General features: G+C 45.6%; 1 protein-coding gene across 1 annotated transcript in view; it reads right to left on the reverse strand.

Annotated features, from left to right (window-relative positions):
- Positions 1-8000: 8000 nt before the first annotated feature.
- Positions 8001-17659, reverse strand: part of CRB1 (crumbs cell polarity complex component 1) — a 136672-nt gene continuing 127013 nt past the window's right edge. The window contains exon 12 of the mRNA XM_064147152.1: positions 8001-8398. Coding sequence (XP_064003222.1) covers positions 8183-8398 — 216 coding nt within the window. The 3' untranslated portion in view covers positions 8001-8182. The remainder of the gene's footprint in view (positions 8399-17659) is intronic.

A 17659-nucleotide genomic window follows, 5' to 3' on the forward strand; every position in this document is an offset into this window, starting at 1 on the left:
CCCAAAGAGAAAGTCTACATGTGTGAGATTTGGCAGTATGATGCACATTTATTTCTTTAAAGGCTACGTTGCAAATGATCATGAATAAATTATTTCTCCTTCAGCTTTTGAGTCAAATATGAAGACAAATTAAACAACGCTATTTTTGAAGTATTTTAGGTCCTCTGTGTGGAGGTACCTCCATATTAATGGAGGATTTCAGTGCTTGGAGGGAAACCAGAAGCCAATTTCAATATTTTTCAGCTTGTAGCAGCACAACTCTTAGATGTTATGTGCTTCTGTATGCATTTTATTATACCCCTGGGCTGAGAAGCGGTAAATAATTTGACAGCTGCTATATGAGTCTTAATCTGTGGTTTACATTTCAGCAAAGATGGTATTAGATGCTCTTTATAATGTATTCTATTTTATTTAAGCTGTTGTTTCACATTTAAAATACAGCCTGGAGGGCTCAGGTTTCCTAATCACGCATTTTGTGGTCACTGCAGCATGGGACACTCTAGCATAGCTTTGGGACTGTTTGTGCTTCTCCAGGCTGCCACTGAGCATTTCCAGCTGCAGCATTTGCCTCCATGACTTCGTTGGGTGTTGCTTTGTTAATTTATCTTTTCAGAAAGTGTATCTAGGCCTCTTTTGGGCCTCTTCTTGTTTCATAGAATCATAGAATCAGCCAGGTTGGAAGAGACCTCCAAGATCATCCAGTCCAACCTAGCATCCAGCCCTAGCCAGTCAACTAGATCATGGCACTAAGTGCCTCATCCAGGCTTTGCTTGAACACCTCCAGGGATGGTGACTCCACCACCTGCCTGGGCAGCCCATTCCAATGCCAATCACTCTCTCTGCCAAAAACTTCCTCCTAACATCCAGCCTAGACCTCCCCTGGCACAACTTGAGACTGTGTCCCCTTGTTCTATTGCTGGTTGCCTGGGAGAAGAGGCCACCCCCCACCTGGCTACAATGTCCCTTCAGGTAGTTGTAGACAGTAATAAGATCACCCCTGAGCCTCCTCTTCTCCAGGCTGAACACTCCCAGCTCCCTCAGCCTCTCCTCATAGGGTTTGTGCTCCAGGCCTCTCACCAGCTTTGTTGCCCTTCTCTGGACAAGTTCCAGTATCTCAACATCTCTCTTGAATCGAGGGGCACAGAACTGGACACAGTACTCAAGGTGTGGCCTGCCCAGTGCTGAGCACAGTGCTGAGTTTGTTTCTTATGAGGCCATAACTAAAGTTTTGAATATTTCACATTTTAATCCCTGCTTAAAACAAAACATCCTCCCTTGAGCTCTCTCTCACAGATCTGCTTCAATAGGTACTCCTCATCCCTAACTCACCATCATACTACCTGCCTTTCCTATGGCCTCGTTGCTCTGGAAGCCCATCCTGACCCTTGCTGTGGTACAGCTTTTGCCTCTACCTTCCTCAAGTGCCATCTGCTTTCATTTCCTTCTCTTATACTTTTGTGTGAATTTTTACCACTCTTATTTTTATCATTTCCTCTCCTCTGAGACTCAGAGCAATCACAACTTAGTCTAATCCTAAATTAAAGGGTTTCCCCTTGCCTTCTATCTCTTTGAATTACCTTCTGCAAACCACACTCATATTTTACTCTATGATTTTCCGTTTGTTGTGGTTTTATGGTTGTCTTTTTAATTCTTTAGGAGCATATTGCTCCAGAGCTCTCTTTGTTTCATATGAAAACTCCTCAGGCTTTCATCTTCCCTGCTTGTCCTTTCTTTGTACATGTTCCTGGGTAACTTTCTCAGCCCTGCAGATTCTGTGTGACATTGCTTTCTCAAATATTTTATTACCTCTGTGTGGAATATTTTTTTCTGCTGTCTCCAAAACTTCCTCCAGAATATCAAACCACCAAGAAGAGCAGACTTACTTCCCAGCCAGTTCCTTGTAATTGTTCTATCTCACCATCAACAATAATGCTTTAGGATATTTTCCTTGCAAACGGCTTCCTTCTTCAACTGTTTTGTCTTTTCTCATTTGTCTCTGAATCATGCAATACTTCACTCCAGAAGGGACCTGCTAATGCAATCTTACCTCTCCAGCTGCTCAAAGAAGGGCAAACTTCAAAGCTAGGTCTTTATTATAAACATTTTACTGCAATTTCTGAGATGACTTAAGTTCTGATTTTCTTTCTTCATCTCTGCTATTCTCTATCAATTTCATTTCTCCCTTTAGTGAATTGACCAGCAACCAAGAATGCAAAGCACTTTACTACTTCAATGTTGCTTTTCCTACTTGTGACCATTTGTGTTTATAGCTTCCCTCTGCAGAACTCTCTCTCCCGAAGCACTTCTCAGGGTCCTCTCCACTTATTCCTTGTCCACTTTATTACAGGTTCTTGTGTCTTTCACAGCTTTGTCACTCTCTAGGCAGAGATGACTTTGCTCCTGGGTGTCTCGCAAGCTTTTTGCAGTGAGGCTGAAGAATTGCGTCTAAGAATCTCCACAAATCACTCCTGAGTCCCTTCACAGCCTCACAGAATTTCTTAGATTGGAAAAGACCTTCAAGATCATTGACTCCAATCATTAGTTTCACACTGACAAGTCCTTGACTAAACCAAATCTCTCAGCACAACATCTAATCAAAATGAATCACTATGGTTGGAAAGAATCATCAGGATCCTCCAGTCCAACCTTCATCCCAGCATCCTTCATCACTAGACCATAGCCTCAAGCACCACATCCACTCTCCTTTTAAACACCTCCAGGCATGGCAACTCTGCCACCTCCCTGGGCAGCCTCTTCCAGTGCCTGACCACCCACTCAGGAAAGAACTTCCTCTCAACATCCAACCTAAATCTCCCCTGATGCAACTTGAAGCCATTTCTTCTTGTCCTATCATTAGTAATTCAGGAGAAGTCTTGCAGTCTCTCATCCTCACAGTGTTCTTTGCTGTCTTGTTTGCTGGGTGCTTGCTACCTCAAACTGTTCACTCTTTAAGCCATTTTTTTTTTCCTTTTCCCAACATTTATGTATCTAGAAAAGATCACACCTCACAAACTTTATGGCATTCTTCATGGTGCCTTAGCAGTGTCTCATAGGGCAAAACAGGGCTGGCCTAAGACAAGGGTTTGAATGAAAAGCTGTTACATCTGTAATTACATAAGGCTCTAATTCAAAAGATCTACCCAGAAATCTCTGCTATCTCTTTTATCTCCCATCCCTTTTTTGGTAACTCATTTTTCCTTTCTTTCCTTAGTTGTCATTTGAAGTCTGGATTTAGACTGCAGCTGTACAACAACAGTCACATTCAAAATAATAAGCTTCAGTCGTGAAGCTACAAATTGGGCTAGAATAAAATCTGTTGTGCATTTCTGCTGTGACTACTTTCTGCTCTTTTAACTCAGCTTGAATCCTACCATCCACTCACATTTTCTGTAGAGAAATCAGTGAGGACTGCAAAGAAACCCAGAATGTGCTTACTATCGTAGTTACTTCTAATCATCTAACACAGAATGTAACTGTGAGTGACACTGGTCTTTAGTAATCCCTTTAGGGGTTCATTTACAATGATTTATCCATTGATCATTAATTAAAATGATGATTTAAACTCTTGGATGCTGAGTGTGCCTATTCTGTTATGCAACTCCTGGGGTTTCATGCCTGTGTCTGGGTGTTTCACAACTATGGGAACAAATAAGCTGAACTAGAGGATGAAAGAGATGCCATCATGGACTGCATGCTCTGTTGCCTCTTTATGGTGGGTTCAGTTTGTGTGGGAGTAACATTTACATTTCCATTTCAGAGAACTACAGAATGTTAGGGGCTGGAAGGGACCCTGAAAGATGATCCAGTCCCACTCCCCTGCCAGAGCAGGATCACCTAGTGGAGGTCACACAGGAATGCATCCAGATGGGTTTTGAATGTTTCCAGAGAAGGAGCCTCCACAACTTTCTCTGAGCAGCCTGTCCCAGTGTTCAGTCACACAGTGAAAAAGTCTTTCCTTATGTTCACATGGAATGTCCTCTGCTCCAGCTTGCAATCTTTGTCCCTTGTCCTATCATTGGACATCACTGAGAAGAGCTTGGCTCTGTTCTGCTGACACTTGCCCTTCACATCTTTATAAACATGAATGAGGTCACCTCTCAGTCTCTTCTCCTTCAGGCTAAAATGCCTCAGCTCCTTCAGCCTTTCTTCATAAGAGAGCTTTTCCACTCCCTTAACCATCTTTGTGTCTCTCTGCTGTACTCTTTAAAGTCTGAGGTCCTTCTTGAACTGAGGGTGCCCAGGACTGAACACAATATTCCAGATGCAGCCTCACAGGGCAGAGTAGAAGGTAGAGGGGGAGGAGAACCTCTCTCAACCTACTAACCACAGCACTTCTATTAGACCTCAGGATGCCATTAGACTCTTTGGCCACAAAGGCACACTGCTTGCTCATGGTCATCCTTCTGTCCCTTTCCCATATGCTTCTCTGCAACGGGTCAGTCCCCAGCCTATACTGCTTCATGGGATTGCTCTTCCCCAGATGCAAGACTCTATACTTGTCCCTGTGGTATTTCATTCCATTTCTCTCCACCCAATTCTCCAGCCTGTCCAGGTCTCACTGAATGGCAGCACAGCCTCCAGGTGTGTCAGCCACTCCTCCCAGTTCTGTCTCATCAGCAAACTTGCTGACAGTGCACTCTGTGCCCTCATCTACTGATGAATATATTGAACAGTACTGGCCCCAGTGGGACTCCACTAAGTAAAGGCTTCCAAATAGACTCTCCCATTGACCACAACTCTGACTTCTTTCCTTCAACCAGTTCACATCCACCTCACCACCTGATCATGCACACCACACTTCCTCAGTCTAGCTGCAAGGATGCTGTGGGTCACAGTGTCGAGTGCTTTCCCGAGACCAAGATAAATCATATCCACTGCATTACTATTGCCTATCCACCTGCTTATGGCCTCATAAAAGGCTATCAGGCTGGTCAAACATGACTTCCCTTTGGTAAAACCATGCTGAGTGCTCCCAATAACCTTCTCATCCTTGATACGTCTAGAGACAGTGCTGAAGGGTAAGTTGCACCATCACCTTTCCAGGGGTGGAAGTGAGGCTAATTGATCTACACTTACCTGAGTCTCTGTGCTGCTTTAGGGCCACAAGCTACTCAATATCACAGTCCCTCTTTCTTGCCCTTTTTGAAACCTGGATTGACATTTGCTTTCCTCCAGTCCTCAGGCACCTTCACTGTTTCCCACAACTTACCAAAGATGATGGAGAGTGGTCTAGCAATGACCTCCATCAGTCTATTTCCCTCTTGCTCCCTTATAGTCCTCAGTCTAGCAATGACCTCCATCAGTCTATTTCCCTCTTGCTCCCTTATAGCCCTCAGTCTAGCAATGACCTCTGCCAGTCTATTTCCCTCTTGCTCCCTTATAGTCCTCCATCTAGCAATGACCTGTGCCAGTCTATTTCCTTCTTGCTCCCTTATAGTCCTCAGCCTAGCAATAACCTCTGCCAGTCTATTTCCCTCTTGTTCCCTTATAGTCCTCAGCCTTTTGACCTCCTCTCTCAGCTCAGCCACCAGACTAGGAAGATTCTTCATTGACCAGCTTGCAGTGTTCACAGGCACTGTCTCTGTAGACTGTCTGTTGTGAGGGAGGGGCTTTGGCACTCCTTGCAGCCAGGACACCTATCTGTTTATGTGAGGATGCCATCTGGATCACCACAGTTCTTTTGCTGGCAGCTTTTGCCTGGGCTGCAGCTGTCGCTGTTCCTGTTGGTGTGACTAACCCTGCAAATGCTGCTGCATGCCCAGATGAGTTGCCATGGCCCCTGCAGCTCAATCCTGCTTCTGAGGCATTTGAAGGGCCTGCAGAGGCTGCATCTCCACCCATGCCTTGCCTGCCTCTCTTTCAGCAGCCAGCTGGGTGAGGGGGGGTGGTTTTGCTCGCCAGGTGTACCCTGGCCTTGGGGAATAGAATCATAGAATCAGTCGGGGTTGGAAGGGACCACAAGGATCATCTACTTCCAACATCCCTGCCATGGGCACAGGCACTCTACTCTAGATCAGGCTGGCTGCAGCTCGTCCAGCCTGGCCTTAAACACCTCCAGGGACGGGGCCTCAACCACCTCCCTGGGCAACCCATTCCAGTCTCTCACCACTCTGATGCTGAACTTCCTCTTCATGTCTAGCCTGAACCTACCCATCTCCAGCTTTGCTCCATTCCCCCTAGTCCTGGCACTCCCCGATATCCTAAAAAGTCCAGCTTTTTTGTTGGCCCCCTTCAGATCCTGGAAGGCCACAAGAATGTCACCTGGGAACCTCCTCTTCTCTGGACTGAAGAGCCCCAACTCTTTCAGTCTGTCCTCACAGGAGAGGTGCTCCAGCCCTCTGATAAAAAGAGCCCTGCCACTGAGCTCTGCTGAACTGTTGTGGCGGTGCTTCAGCCCTCCATGCTGATCTTGGAGGCTGGTGTCTACGATCTTGACTACCTGTAAGAATGCACTGTTAGAGTAACCCCTAAACTCAGCCTCTGCATTTCAAAATACCCCTTTGACCTTGGGTGCATTTGTGGCACTTCCTTTCCTACTACAAGAACGACCGTTAAGCCACTTGAAGCTTTTCAAATGTCTATTTCATGGCAGGATTTCTGCCAGAGTTCCCTTGTTATTCTGCTATGCTTTATGCACTTCTGCCTCTTTCAGCAAACAACTGTAAGCCTTTTGCTGCTGCAGTTTATGAGGTAGTTAAACGGGTTTACCCCTGTTTTAAAAGAGGAAAATTGAGACATAAAAATTTATGAGCCTGTGATCATATGAGAAGTCTGAGTTCCAGAAGAAGCAACAAGTCTGTCGTAATTATTTCCAAGCCGGTGCCTTACCTATAGGCCACTTCTGCTGCTTTCCTTGCATTTTCCATGAGCTTTGGGAAGCAGTTCTGAGCATGCTTTTTGGCAGCCAGTGTACGTTTGCGGTGTGAAAAGCAATGCTTTTCTAAAATGGACCGTCAAGTAATGTGGTAGTGAAAAATGGCAGTAGTGTGGATGCACAGAGTTTGTTTAGGTAGTTTGGATTCCAGGTCTCCTAAAAAGAAATTCAGGTTGTGCCCCCACTGGACGTTTTAGGACACAGTCTTCTGTACTCAGAGAATGATGTGCTTTTGTGGAAATGGATGCTCTCTTCAGGAGGATTGTGGCCGTTTGAGCTGATCCTCTAGCTCAGACATAGGGGAGAGATGAACATTCCAGGGGTAGGCCACATAAATGGCAACAATAGATAAATTAATATAATTTCATTGGAGCATCAAGAACTTAATGTCTAGAAGCACAGTTTGTTCTGCCCCTTCTCCCGCTGGCTTCTGCTGCTGTAGCTTCGCCTATCTGCCCTGGCTGCTGTTTTGGCTACTGCTGCTTCTGCTGCTTCGCCGCCGCTTGACCCCTCCCCCATCTCCCTTAAGGTTATTGTATTGTTTTTTTCCCTTCCTTCCTTCTCTAGTTATTATCTCTCTTTACATTGTTATACTATAAGAAAATACAATTTCATCTTTCCCTGACTTTCAAAAAAAAGGGGGTTTTGTGTTGTGAATTTTCTTCCCGGGGGAGGGATCAGCCCAAACCCGGGACAAGGAGGTGGAGGGGCAGCAGGTAAAATGAGAGAACTAGAGGAAAGGAAACCAATTAAATTTGAAGCATTTATCTTGGAGAGTTTTTGCACAGCTTCCTTTTAATCCCTGATTAACAGATGAAAGTAGATAGGTGGAGAGACAGCTCTAGCGCTAAACCCTTTGATAACAGAATTACAGTGTCTGTATTGTACAGGCTTAGTTGAGTTGTCTGCATTGTCTTCTGCAGCAGTGATTGCTAGGCAGCCAAAGGAGAGCACAAGCCAGGAGCTGTTATTCTTGCTGCATCAGAGACAGGCACTTAGATGCATCCCAGGAACCGTTATTATCTATAACGCCTAGTGCTGATTATCAAGGCTGGAGTTGCCAGCACAAGGAAGAAGTGCCCTCGGACCTGTTGGTCCAAATCAATAAGGAATGGCATTGGTTCACTTAAATGTTAGGAAAATTTTAATGTTATTGACCTGAAAAATAAAATATTTCAAATATTGAAAGCCCAGAGTCATTGTAACCTTTAAAACAAGCATTCCTGGTATCAGAATGAAAGTCAGTATATCTAACATATGTACACTGTCCCCTTCCAGCCATCTTCCAGAAGGGAGGAGTGCTCTCTTCTAAATGAGTCTTTCCATCGGTGGCGGCTGCACCATGTTCCACATCTCTACTCGGGATCCCTCCTTCTCCTGCCGGCTGGGGCTGTAGGTCCCTTGAGTCGCCCGTTTGTTGGCAGCGATGACTGAAACCACAACTGCCAAGAAGAGGATCAACAACAAGGCCAGCGTTACTGAGCCAATGGAGGTGAACATGCTCGAGATCAAGTCAGTTGTCAACTGGAAGGATTGAAATAATCGCAATATAATTTACGGCAAAAGAAGACCGAGACACATTTGAGCTACCACGGCGAGAGAAAACCCCCATTCTATGGGCAGGGCTTGGCATACATGAGCTACTGCTGAGGCACCGGGTTTGGGTAAGGAATTACACTGGTCCCTCCAGATGCTGTTCAGAAAATGACACAAACACAGTGCTGGATATTTCACATATGAAGCAGAGCTGGATGAATTTCATGTCCTGACCCATTTCATTTGGCAGCTGCCTTTCTGCTGGAAAATAGCCTCTGAATTAATTAGGCTGGAGGTGAGGAGAAAGTTCTTCACTGAGAGGGTCATTGGACACTGGAATGGGCTGCCCAGGGATGTGGTGGAGTCACCGTCCCTGGGGCACTTCAAGGCAAGGTTGGACGTGGCACTTGGTGCCATGGTCTAGCCTTGAGCTCTGTGGTAAAGGGTTGGACTTGATGATCTGTGAGGTCTCTTCCAACCCTGATGATACTGTGATACTGTGATACTCTCTGCAGACTGTAGCAGTAACTCAGCAATTATTTGTTTAATAACGTCAATAATAACTCTTTATCCCTAGCTTGGTTGTGAACACATCATTGCTAGTCTTTGGTGCTGCAAGTTAAACATCAGCTGTTTTGAATGGATACATATTCCATCAAGTTTCTGTTTGTCTGGCTGGAGGAATCAAGTTTATGTGAATACTTTTACTCATATACATGGAAAATTTGCTTACTGTAAATATTTTTGTGAAGGCCTTTTTCTGCAGGCATTCCTGCCAGTAAACTTCTCTACCAGCATGTTTCCATGAAATAAGTGCATGGAAGGCTACAAAACAGTGCAGCTGAAGCCTATTCAGGGAGAAATTAATCCATACACTTTCACAAGTATGTTTTAAATATTCATCCAGCTCTTCTCCTCAATGCAAGCTTCATCTACAGAAACAGTGCAGTACAGAAAGAAGGTAGGGATGCTCTGATTTAGTTTTTCTTCTGTTTTCACGTGGCAGTAGGAAATAGGATAATGTCAGAAGGCACAGCACCTGTAAACAAATCTGCCAATCGAAAAGATTCAGACCAAAGAAACTTTGCCATTGGTAGATGAACATTTTATACACATCTACCTATGTGTTTTTGTGGGTTAAAAAAAAAACCCCAAACTTCTGGTGAGGTAATCCAGTGAAAAGATGTGGGAAAGTGGTCACTGTAGACAGAATGACCCTAGCAGGAATTGAACTTCTGGGCAGATTCTGCCATCTGTCATCTTTTGATTTATATCACAAGTGACAACTGAACTGCCATAGATGAATGTGTGCTCGAGGCTGAGCTTTAAAACCCCAGAATATTGAGAGATGGAAAAGAGCAGGTCAAAGCCTATCTCCCAGTTAGATAGTATGTGTTACAGGCTGTTTTAGTGACCTGCTTACTTCTGGTTTCTAAGGAAGCACAACTACATTCCTGGGAGTGAAGACGATTTTGTGCCTAGTGGTGGATATACAGTAAAGGGATGCTGTTGCTGCACGGACATTGCTTGGGTGAGTGCCTTTGCAGGAGAACAACAATGTCAGAGGGTAAATGTTAAAACAATCCTTCCTCTTTTCTTTCTCCACCTCCCTGCTGGTCTGAAAGGACCTGCTATAATAAGAAAAACACGTTTGGCTCAGAAGCTCTCTCTAGGGGATGCCTGACCAGCTAGGATATTTTGCTCTGTCCTTGATGGCTAAACATATGGCTCTTACGGTTTCAAAGCCACTTTTTTTCCCTGATAGAAGCAATCTAGTGCAGGTGACAGACCATGTGACTCCAACCCCAGGAAAAAAAAGGTGTCCTGAAACATGTTCTGTTAAATTAGATTGGATTGGGAAGGTCATTTCATCTTCATATGGTGTTACAGACGTATTTGAGATGCTAGGTTTTCTCTGTACAGTATTAGGCTGCTATGACCCTTGTCTCTGAGAGGCTACACGTTTTAAATGGAATTTTTATCCTCAGAAACTGTCTTTTGTTTTCATTGTCTGCTCTGGGAAACTGAGGACCAAGAAAGTCTAGAGTTAACCCTGACCCTCGAGCTGAACAGGACGCTTGTGAAAGAAACTCACTGGTGTAGGTAAGTGGACAGTGCTGCCAGGTCTCTGTCTACACAAAATTTCTGAGCTTTTCAGCCTGCTTTCCAGCCCCTTCCCTTCCCATTCCTCTTTAAGTATGTCTTTATCTAAGGAAACATTCTCATTTTTTATAGCTTTCAAATTAATTATATTTCTTAAAACAAACTTTATGCAAAGAATTTAAGGGGGGGGGGGGGGGAACAACAACCCATATAAATTCTTAAACAGCAGCCAAATATCTAAGCCTCATTCTTAAGTTAAAATCACCATAATAGGGCTTTTTTTGTTTGGTTGGTTTTCATTCTGCAATACACACTTATTAGCAAGACCTGACCAGGGCACACCTTAGCATTCCACTAAACATTTTCTTCCAGTTCCTTTTTCTGTTTAATAACTGCTGCTCATTCACTGGCTGTGAGGATGTTTAGGGGACAGGAGGACATGGCTTATGAGGAGAGGCTGAGGCACCTGGGGCTGTTTAGTCTGGAGAAGACTTGGAGGGGATTTGATAAATGTTTATAAGTATCTGAAAGTTGGCCAGGAGTGGGGGACAGGCTCTGCTCACTTGCTCCCTGGGATAGGACAAGGAGCAATGGGTGTAAGTTGCAGCACAAGAGGTTCTGCCTCAACACAAGGGGGAACTTCTTTACTGTGATGGTCACAGAGCACTGGCACAGGCTCCCCAGAGAGGTTGTGGAGTCTCCATCTCTGGAGACTTTCAAGGCCTGTCTGGATGTGTTCCTCTGTGATCTGTGTTAGATAGGATTGTCCTGCTCTGGCAGGGGGTTGGACTCGATGATCTCGTCAGGTCCCTTCCAACCCCTAACATCCTATGATCCTGTGATTTGGTTTGGTCAACCAGTGACTTGAATAAAGCCACTAAATTTGCCTGTTTCTGTGTTGGACACAACACTTCCTCCTGAGCCAGTATGTAAAAGAAGTTACCCCACAGCTTAAAATCTAGAGACAGGATTTGTGTCATGATTAGAAACATAAGCTACCTTTATTTCTGTGTTTACATTGCTTCTTTATTTTCCAAACCTGACCCAAAAAATGGCCTTTATGTTAGTTTCTGGAGTTTATTCTATTGACTAAAGAGCCCTGCTGTTTTAGCATTGTCCCCTGGTTTATCAGCCCACAGCCTAGGTTTATGATATAGGTAGTCCCTTTAGCAGTAGCACTGAACTGGTAACAAAAGATGCCAGAAGGCTCTGAAGTCTGCTTTCATCAAAATCAGCTGCTTCGTTAGCAATTAAAGGCTGAGCAGTTAAATTAATTTGGAAAATCAGCTGGCTGGTCTGGAAAAAAAAACAGCTGAAAAGTTCTGTCCCCATCACCTCAGAGTCTGCTTTTATTGCACCATTTGGTGATGATGAGAAGCTGAAACTATTGTAACTGGTGATCCTGGAAAGAAAAAGGACTGGGCAGTGTTTTTAGAAACATGCTGCAGCTGATACAACAGAAAAAGAGTTCTTCTGTCACTGAGCCTGCTGTGCATGTTGCATAATGCTAGGGAGTGGGGGTTAAAAAAAAGCAGTTTGAATGTAAAGGTTCCATATCAGTGCTTCAGGCTTCTCTGAGTCCTTCCCAGTTTCTTCCACTATAGATGGATCTGCTCATGTGCACTGCAGCTTTTCACAGAATCACAGAATCAGCCAGGTTGGAAGAGACCTCCAAGATCATCCAGTCCAACCTAGCACCCAGCCCTAGCCAGTCAACCAGACCGTGGCACCAAGTGCCTCATGCTGTCTTTGCTTGAACACCTCCAGGGACGGTGCCTCCACCACCTCCCTGGGCAGCCCATTCCAATGCCAATCACTCTCTCTGGCAACAACTTCCTCCTAACATCCAGCCTAGACCTCCCCCAGCACAGCTTGAGACTGTGTCCCCTTGTTCTATTGCTGGTTGCCTGGCAGAAGAGACCAACCTCCACCTGGCTACAGCCTCCCTTCAGGTAGTTGTAGACAGCAATGAGGTCCCCCCTGAGCCTCCTCTTCTCCAGGCTAAACACCCCCAGCTCCCTCAGCCTCTCTTCTTAGGGTTTGTGTTCCAGTCCCCTCACCATCTTTGTTGCCCTTCTCTGGACACATTCCAGCACCTCAACATCTGTCTTGAATCGAGGGGCCCAGAACTGGACACAGCACTCAAGGTGTGGCCTGACCAGTGCTGAGTACAGGGGAACAATAACCTCCCTTGTCCTACTGGCCACACTGTTCCTGATCCAGGCCAGGATGCCATTGGCTCTCTTGGCCACCTGGGCACACTGCTGGCTCAGATTCAGCTACTATCTACCAGTACCCCCAGGTCCCTTTCTGCCTGGATGCTCTCCAGCCACTCCGTCCCCAGTCTATAGCTTTGCTTGGGGTTATTGTGACCAAAGGGCTCTCCTACTCTCTAAGAGATCCACACCTGCTCCTAGCTTGGTGTCATTTGCAAACTTACTGATTCTGGACTTGATCCCCTGGTCCAGATCATCAGGAAAGATATTGAACAGGACCAGACCTAGCACTGATCCCTGGGGACCACCACTAGTGACAGCTGCCAACTGGATGTGGCACCATTCACCACCACTCTCTGGGCCTGGCCCTCCAGCCAGTTCTTGACCCATTTCAGAGTGAATCTGTCCAAGCCACAAGTTGCTAATTTTGCCAGGAGCTTGTTGTGGCAGTGTCAAAACCTTTGCCAGCAAAGTTTCTGGATCTTGAGTCCTGACACCACTCAGAAGGTTATTCCTTCATTCACAGTAAGAAATTCTGATCCGTGCCATCCAGATCTACTGCCCCCAAATCAAAACCATTTGCTGTAGTAATGAGGGACAATTGGCTTGGGTGTTCCAAAGCCATGTTAGAATTACATGGAGAGGTTTGGGAGCATGTAGGGATAATGCTGAACAGCCAAAGAAATCCATTCACTTGATTACAAAGCCTGCAAATGCACCAAGCTTATTTCATTGATCCAACCATCTTATTGGCACTTTTTTTCTGGTAAAGGCTGAATTTAAGTAAGATTCAAGAACAAATCCAATGAGTCATGCACAAATCTGTTATAATGAGATGCACTGATAACCCCACTATGTGGGACTACAGTTTATTTTCAACAGCAGTAAACTGGCCACAAATCTATAGATTGACTTTTGTCCAATAAAAATACCTTAAAAGAGCAGCACATTAAAGCCTCCTTTCCCATTATGTGTTTTGTTTCCCTCCCTTTCTGCTTGAGCTAAACACCATCTACAAGGTCCCCAAAGCTGTGCTGACCTACATGTTGAACTGCTAGGTTGAATCAATAATCCATTTTGGACTCAAAGAAACCAGATTCTTGTCCACCTGAGCCAAACATAGCACAGTGGCAGCAGCAAACTATTTATAAGTGCCTGTACACAATCATTCATTTCCTATAACTGCTTTATCTTCTTTCTGCTTTGTCCTGGTTTCCTGCTTCCTGGCCCCATCCCTGGAGGTGTTTAAGGCCAGGCTGGATGAGGCTCTGGCCAGCCTGATCTAGGGTAGGGTGTCCCTAGGCAGGGGGGTTGGAACTAGATGATCCCTGTGGTCCCTTCCAACCCTGACTGGTTCTGTGATTCTATGATTCATGCTGTTGTCCTTCTGGGCACTCATCTGTGTCGAGTGTTTCCATGCAGTCATAATTCAGATACCTGCATATTTTATTTCTTTCTGCTTTGGTATCTGGGTGAACAAAGGAGCCAGCACCTAGTGCCTGCAGTACTCTGCTTATCACTAATGAGGCCACCAACTGCTTTTCCTTCTGCAGCTCTCACAACTCTTCGGTTTATCTCGTGGGCTTCCCAAGTGCAGTTCCTGTGGCAGTCCCAGTGCACAGCCATCCTTCTCACTTCTGTGTCTAAAGGAAGCTGTTCCTGAGAGGCATGCTATCATTTGGACTCTCTGCCCGGTGCCTACCAAGCTTCAGGATTATCTGGTAGGAAAAGTGTTTGAATTCTCTGAACTTGAGAAGCAGAAAGCAAGGAGGGGAATCACATACCTAGAAAGAGTGCTGCAGGGTTTCTCTCTCTAGTTTTGCTAGGACATGATCAGTTTGCAGGAGGACCAGATTCAGACTTGGAGCCTTGAACGGCTGATGGAGATCTCTGTGGCAGAAAGATGTCACTGCTTCCTCCTGTAATCAGCTGCTCCATAGCTCCAGTTCAGGCTGGCCTGCAGTTGCCACATAGCAGCTCTGTGCTGGTCACAGGTAGCTTTGCCTTCTGTATGCCAGGTGACTTCCCAAGGTAAACACAATATCTTGGGAGCTTCTCCCTCTGACACTGTTCACAGGGAGGAGGCTATCCTGTCACCTCTCATCTAGTTCTGTAGTCCTCTAAAAATCTGTCTATACTAAATATAGAGCTGTAGATAATCTTGAGTTTTCCTCATTTCATCTCCCATTGCTGGAGAGCCTGAATGAGACCCTGAGTCTTGTATGTACCTCTGTGGGCACTGCTAAAGAAAAAACAGGTAGCTACTTCTGATGTGTGTAGCTCATCTCTCTTTTAATTTATTTGTCTGTTTTCTGGTGGGTATTATTCTCTGAATATCTTCTTAAAGTGCCTTTGCCATCACACTATCTAGTGTAGGGTTGTGGTTTTTTTCATAAAGTGCAGTTTGAATAGTTTATCTTATTTGAAATGTGACAGCTTGAATGGATTCCTTCCTGGAAAATGTCAGCTTTTAGTTGTCTGACAATGCTTCTTGAAATCAAAGCATTAGTGTTGACAGCTCTAATGATAAATCGATCGTCTGGCTTGGCCAGTTACAGCTCAGACAAAGGCAATCTCTGCTATCAAAGAAGAATTACATCTCTGGTGTCCTGTAAGAAAATGAAGATGGAGATGATTGAAGTCTAGAATTAAGCTGGGCTTGCAAGAGAAGTGCCTCATTAAGAAATTCTGACAGTCTCCCTCCTGACACGTGGAGTCCTGCTGCTGTGGCACTACAGAAGTTAACAAGGAAGTTTGTTCTAATTATGGTGGAGCAAAAAATTGGAGGTTGGGGATGGAGTTCTTCAAAGCATTGCAACTAAATGGTGAAGCAGACCTTATTTAAACAAGGGTGATAGTCACAGGAGTCTTCATCTTCCAGCCAGGGTGGCACACAGAGACCTCCCTCTCCCCATATTAGGCTGCAAGACTGTTCCTGGATGACTTGAAATTATGTGCTGTGTCTAAGTCAAAACAAGCTGTTGTCTCCACAGTGCTATTGCAGGAGTGTTTGACTTGGGTGGTCTTCTGTTTACAGTATCAGCCTCCTAACTTGGTGGTTTTTCAAACATGGGAGCTCCCTTTAAGAAGTTAATCTTTAAGGAACAGGCTATATGCACTAGGTGTATTTTTTTTTAATTACTTGTCACATTGGTGTCTGATATATAGTAACTGCTTAATAGAGTGGCCCAGTCTGAAAACAGTTGGGTTTAGCAAGTCCAGGGTAGCCCATCTTAGGCAGAAAAAGTAATATTTCTGGTTTGGCCACTGTATAGAATCATAGATTCAACCAGGTTGGAAGAGACCTCCAAGATCATCCAGGCCAACCTAGCACCCAGCCCTAGCCAGTCAACCAGACCATGGCACTAAGTGCCTCAGCCAGGCTTTGCTTGAACACCTCCAGGGATGGTGACTCCACCACCTCCCTGGGCAGCCCATTCCAATGCCAATCACTCTCTCTGGCAACAACTTCCTCCTAACATCCAGCCTAGACCTCCCCTGGCACAATTTGAGACTGTGTCCCCTTGTTCTTTTGCTGGTTGCCTGGCAGAAGAGACCAACCCCGACCTGGCTACAGCCTCCCTTCAGGTAGTTGTAGACAGCAATGAGATCTGCCCTGAGCATCCTCTTCTGCAGGCTAAACACCCCCAGCTCCCTCAGCCTCTCCTCATAGGGTTTATGCTCCAGGCCCCTCACCAGCTTTGTTGCCCTTCTCTGGACACATCCAGCACCTCAACATCTCTCTTGAATTGAGGAGCCCAGAACTGGACACAGCACTCAAGGTGTGGCCTGACCGGTGCTGAGTACAGGGCAAGAATAACCTCCCTTGTCCTACTGGCCACACTGTTCCTGATCCAGGCCAGGATGCCATTGGCTCTCTTGGCCACCTGGGCACACTGCTGGCTCAGGTTCAGCTACTATCTACCAGGACCCCCAGGTCTTTCTCTGCCTGGCTGCTCTCCAGCTGCTCTGTCCCCAGCCTGTAATGCTGCTTGGGGTTGTTTTGGTCAAAGTGCAGAATCCTGCACTTGGCCTTGTTAAATCTCATCCCATTGGCCTCTGCCCACCCATCCAGCCTGTCTACGTCCCTCTTCAGGACTCTCCTACCCTCCAACAGATCAACACCTGCTCCTAACTTGGCTTAGGCATGGACCCAGAAGTGAGATCCCCAGTGCAGGAGAAACAGGTACCTGCTGGAAAGAGTCCAGTGAAGAGACACAAGGAAGGCTGGGGGACTTGAGCATCTCCCCTATGGAGAAAGATTGAGAGCCCTAGGGCTGTTTAGTCTGGAGATGAGAAGACTGAGAGGGGATCTTATCAATGTATATGAATATCTGAGGGGTAGGTGTCAAGTGGATGGGACCAATCTTTTTTAGGTGATCAGCAGCAGTAAGACAGGAGCAATGGATACAAACTGGAACACAGAAGGTTTCACCTCAACATGAGGAGAAACTGCTTTACAGTGAGGGCGACAGAGCACTGGAACAGGCTGCCCAGAGAGGTTGTGGAGTCTCCTTCTCTGGAGACTTTCAAAACCTGGCTGGATGCATTCCTGTGCAGACTACCTTGGGTGATCCTGCCTTGGCAGGGGATTAGGACTCAATGATCTCTGGACGTCCCTTCCAACCTCTAAAGTTCTGTGATTCTGTGAAGTGCATAAGCAGACCCTTAAAATCTGCAACAGATATTTAGCTGGATTGGTGTCTCACAGGACAGAGGATTGTTAAATGTCTTTCCTCTCAGCAGCAGAGTGTTGGCAGTACACAGAGGGGTGATTTGGCTGGCAGCTTGGGAGGTAAGCTCTCACTAAGCTGTGGGCTTTGAGAAGGCTCCTTGATAGTGTTTCTGCAGCAACTGCCAGTGCTAATGTTGTAAGTGCCTTCCAGCTCTTTTTAAAGATCCTTTTGGTGGTGCAGCACAGCTTAAATGT

This window comes from Pogoniulus pusillus, chromosome 8, assembly GCF_015220805.1.
Source record: "Pogoniulus pusillus isolate bPogPus1 chromosome 8, bPogPus1.pri, whole genome shotgun sequence".
Lineage (NCBI taxonomy): Eukaryota > Metazoa > Chordata > Aves > Piciformes > Lybiidae > Pogoniulus > Pogoniulus pusillus.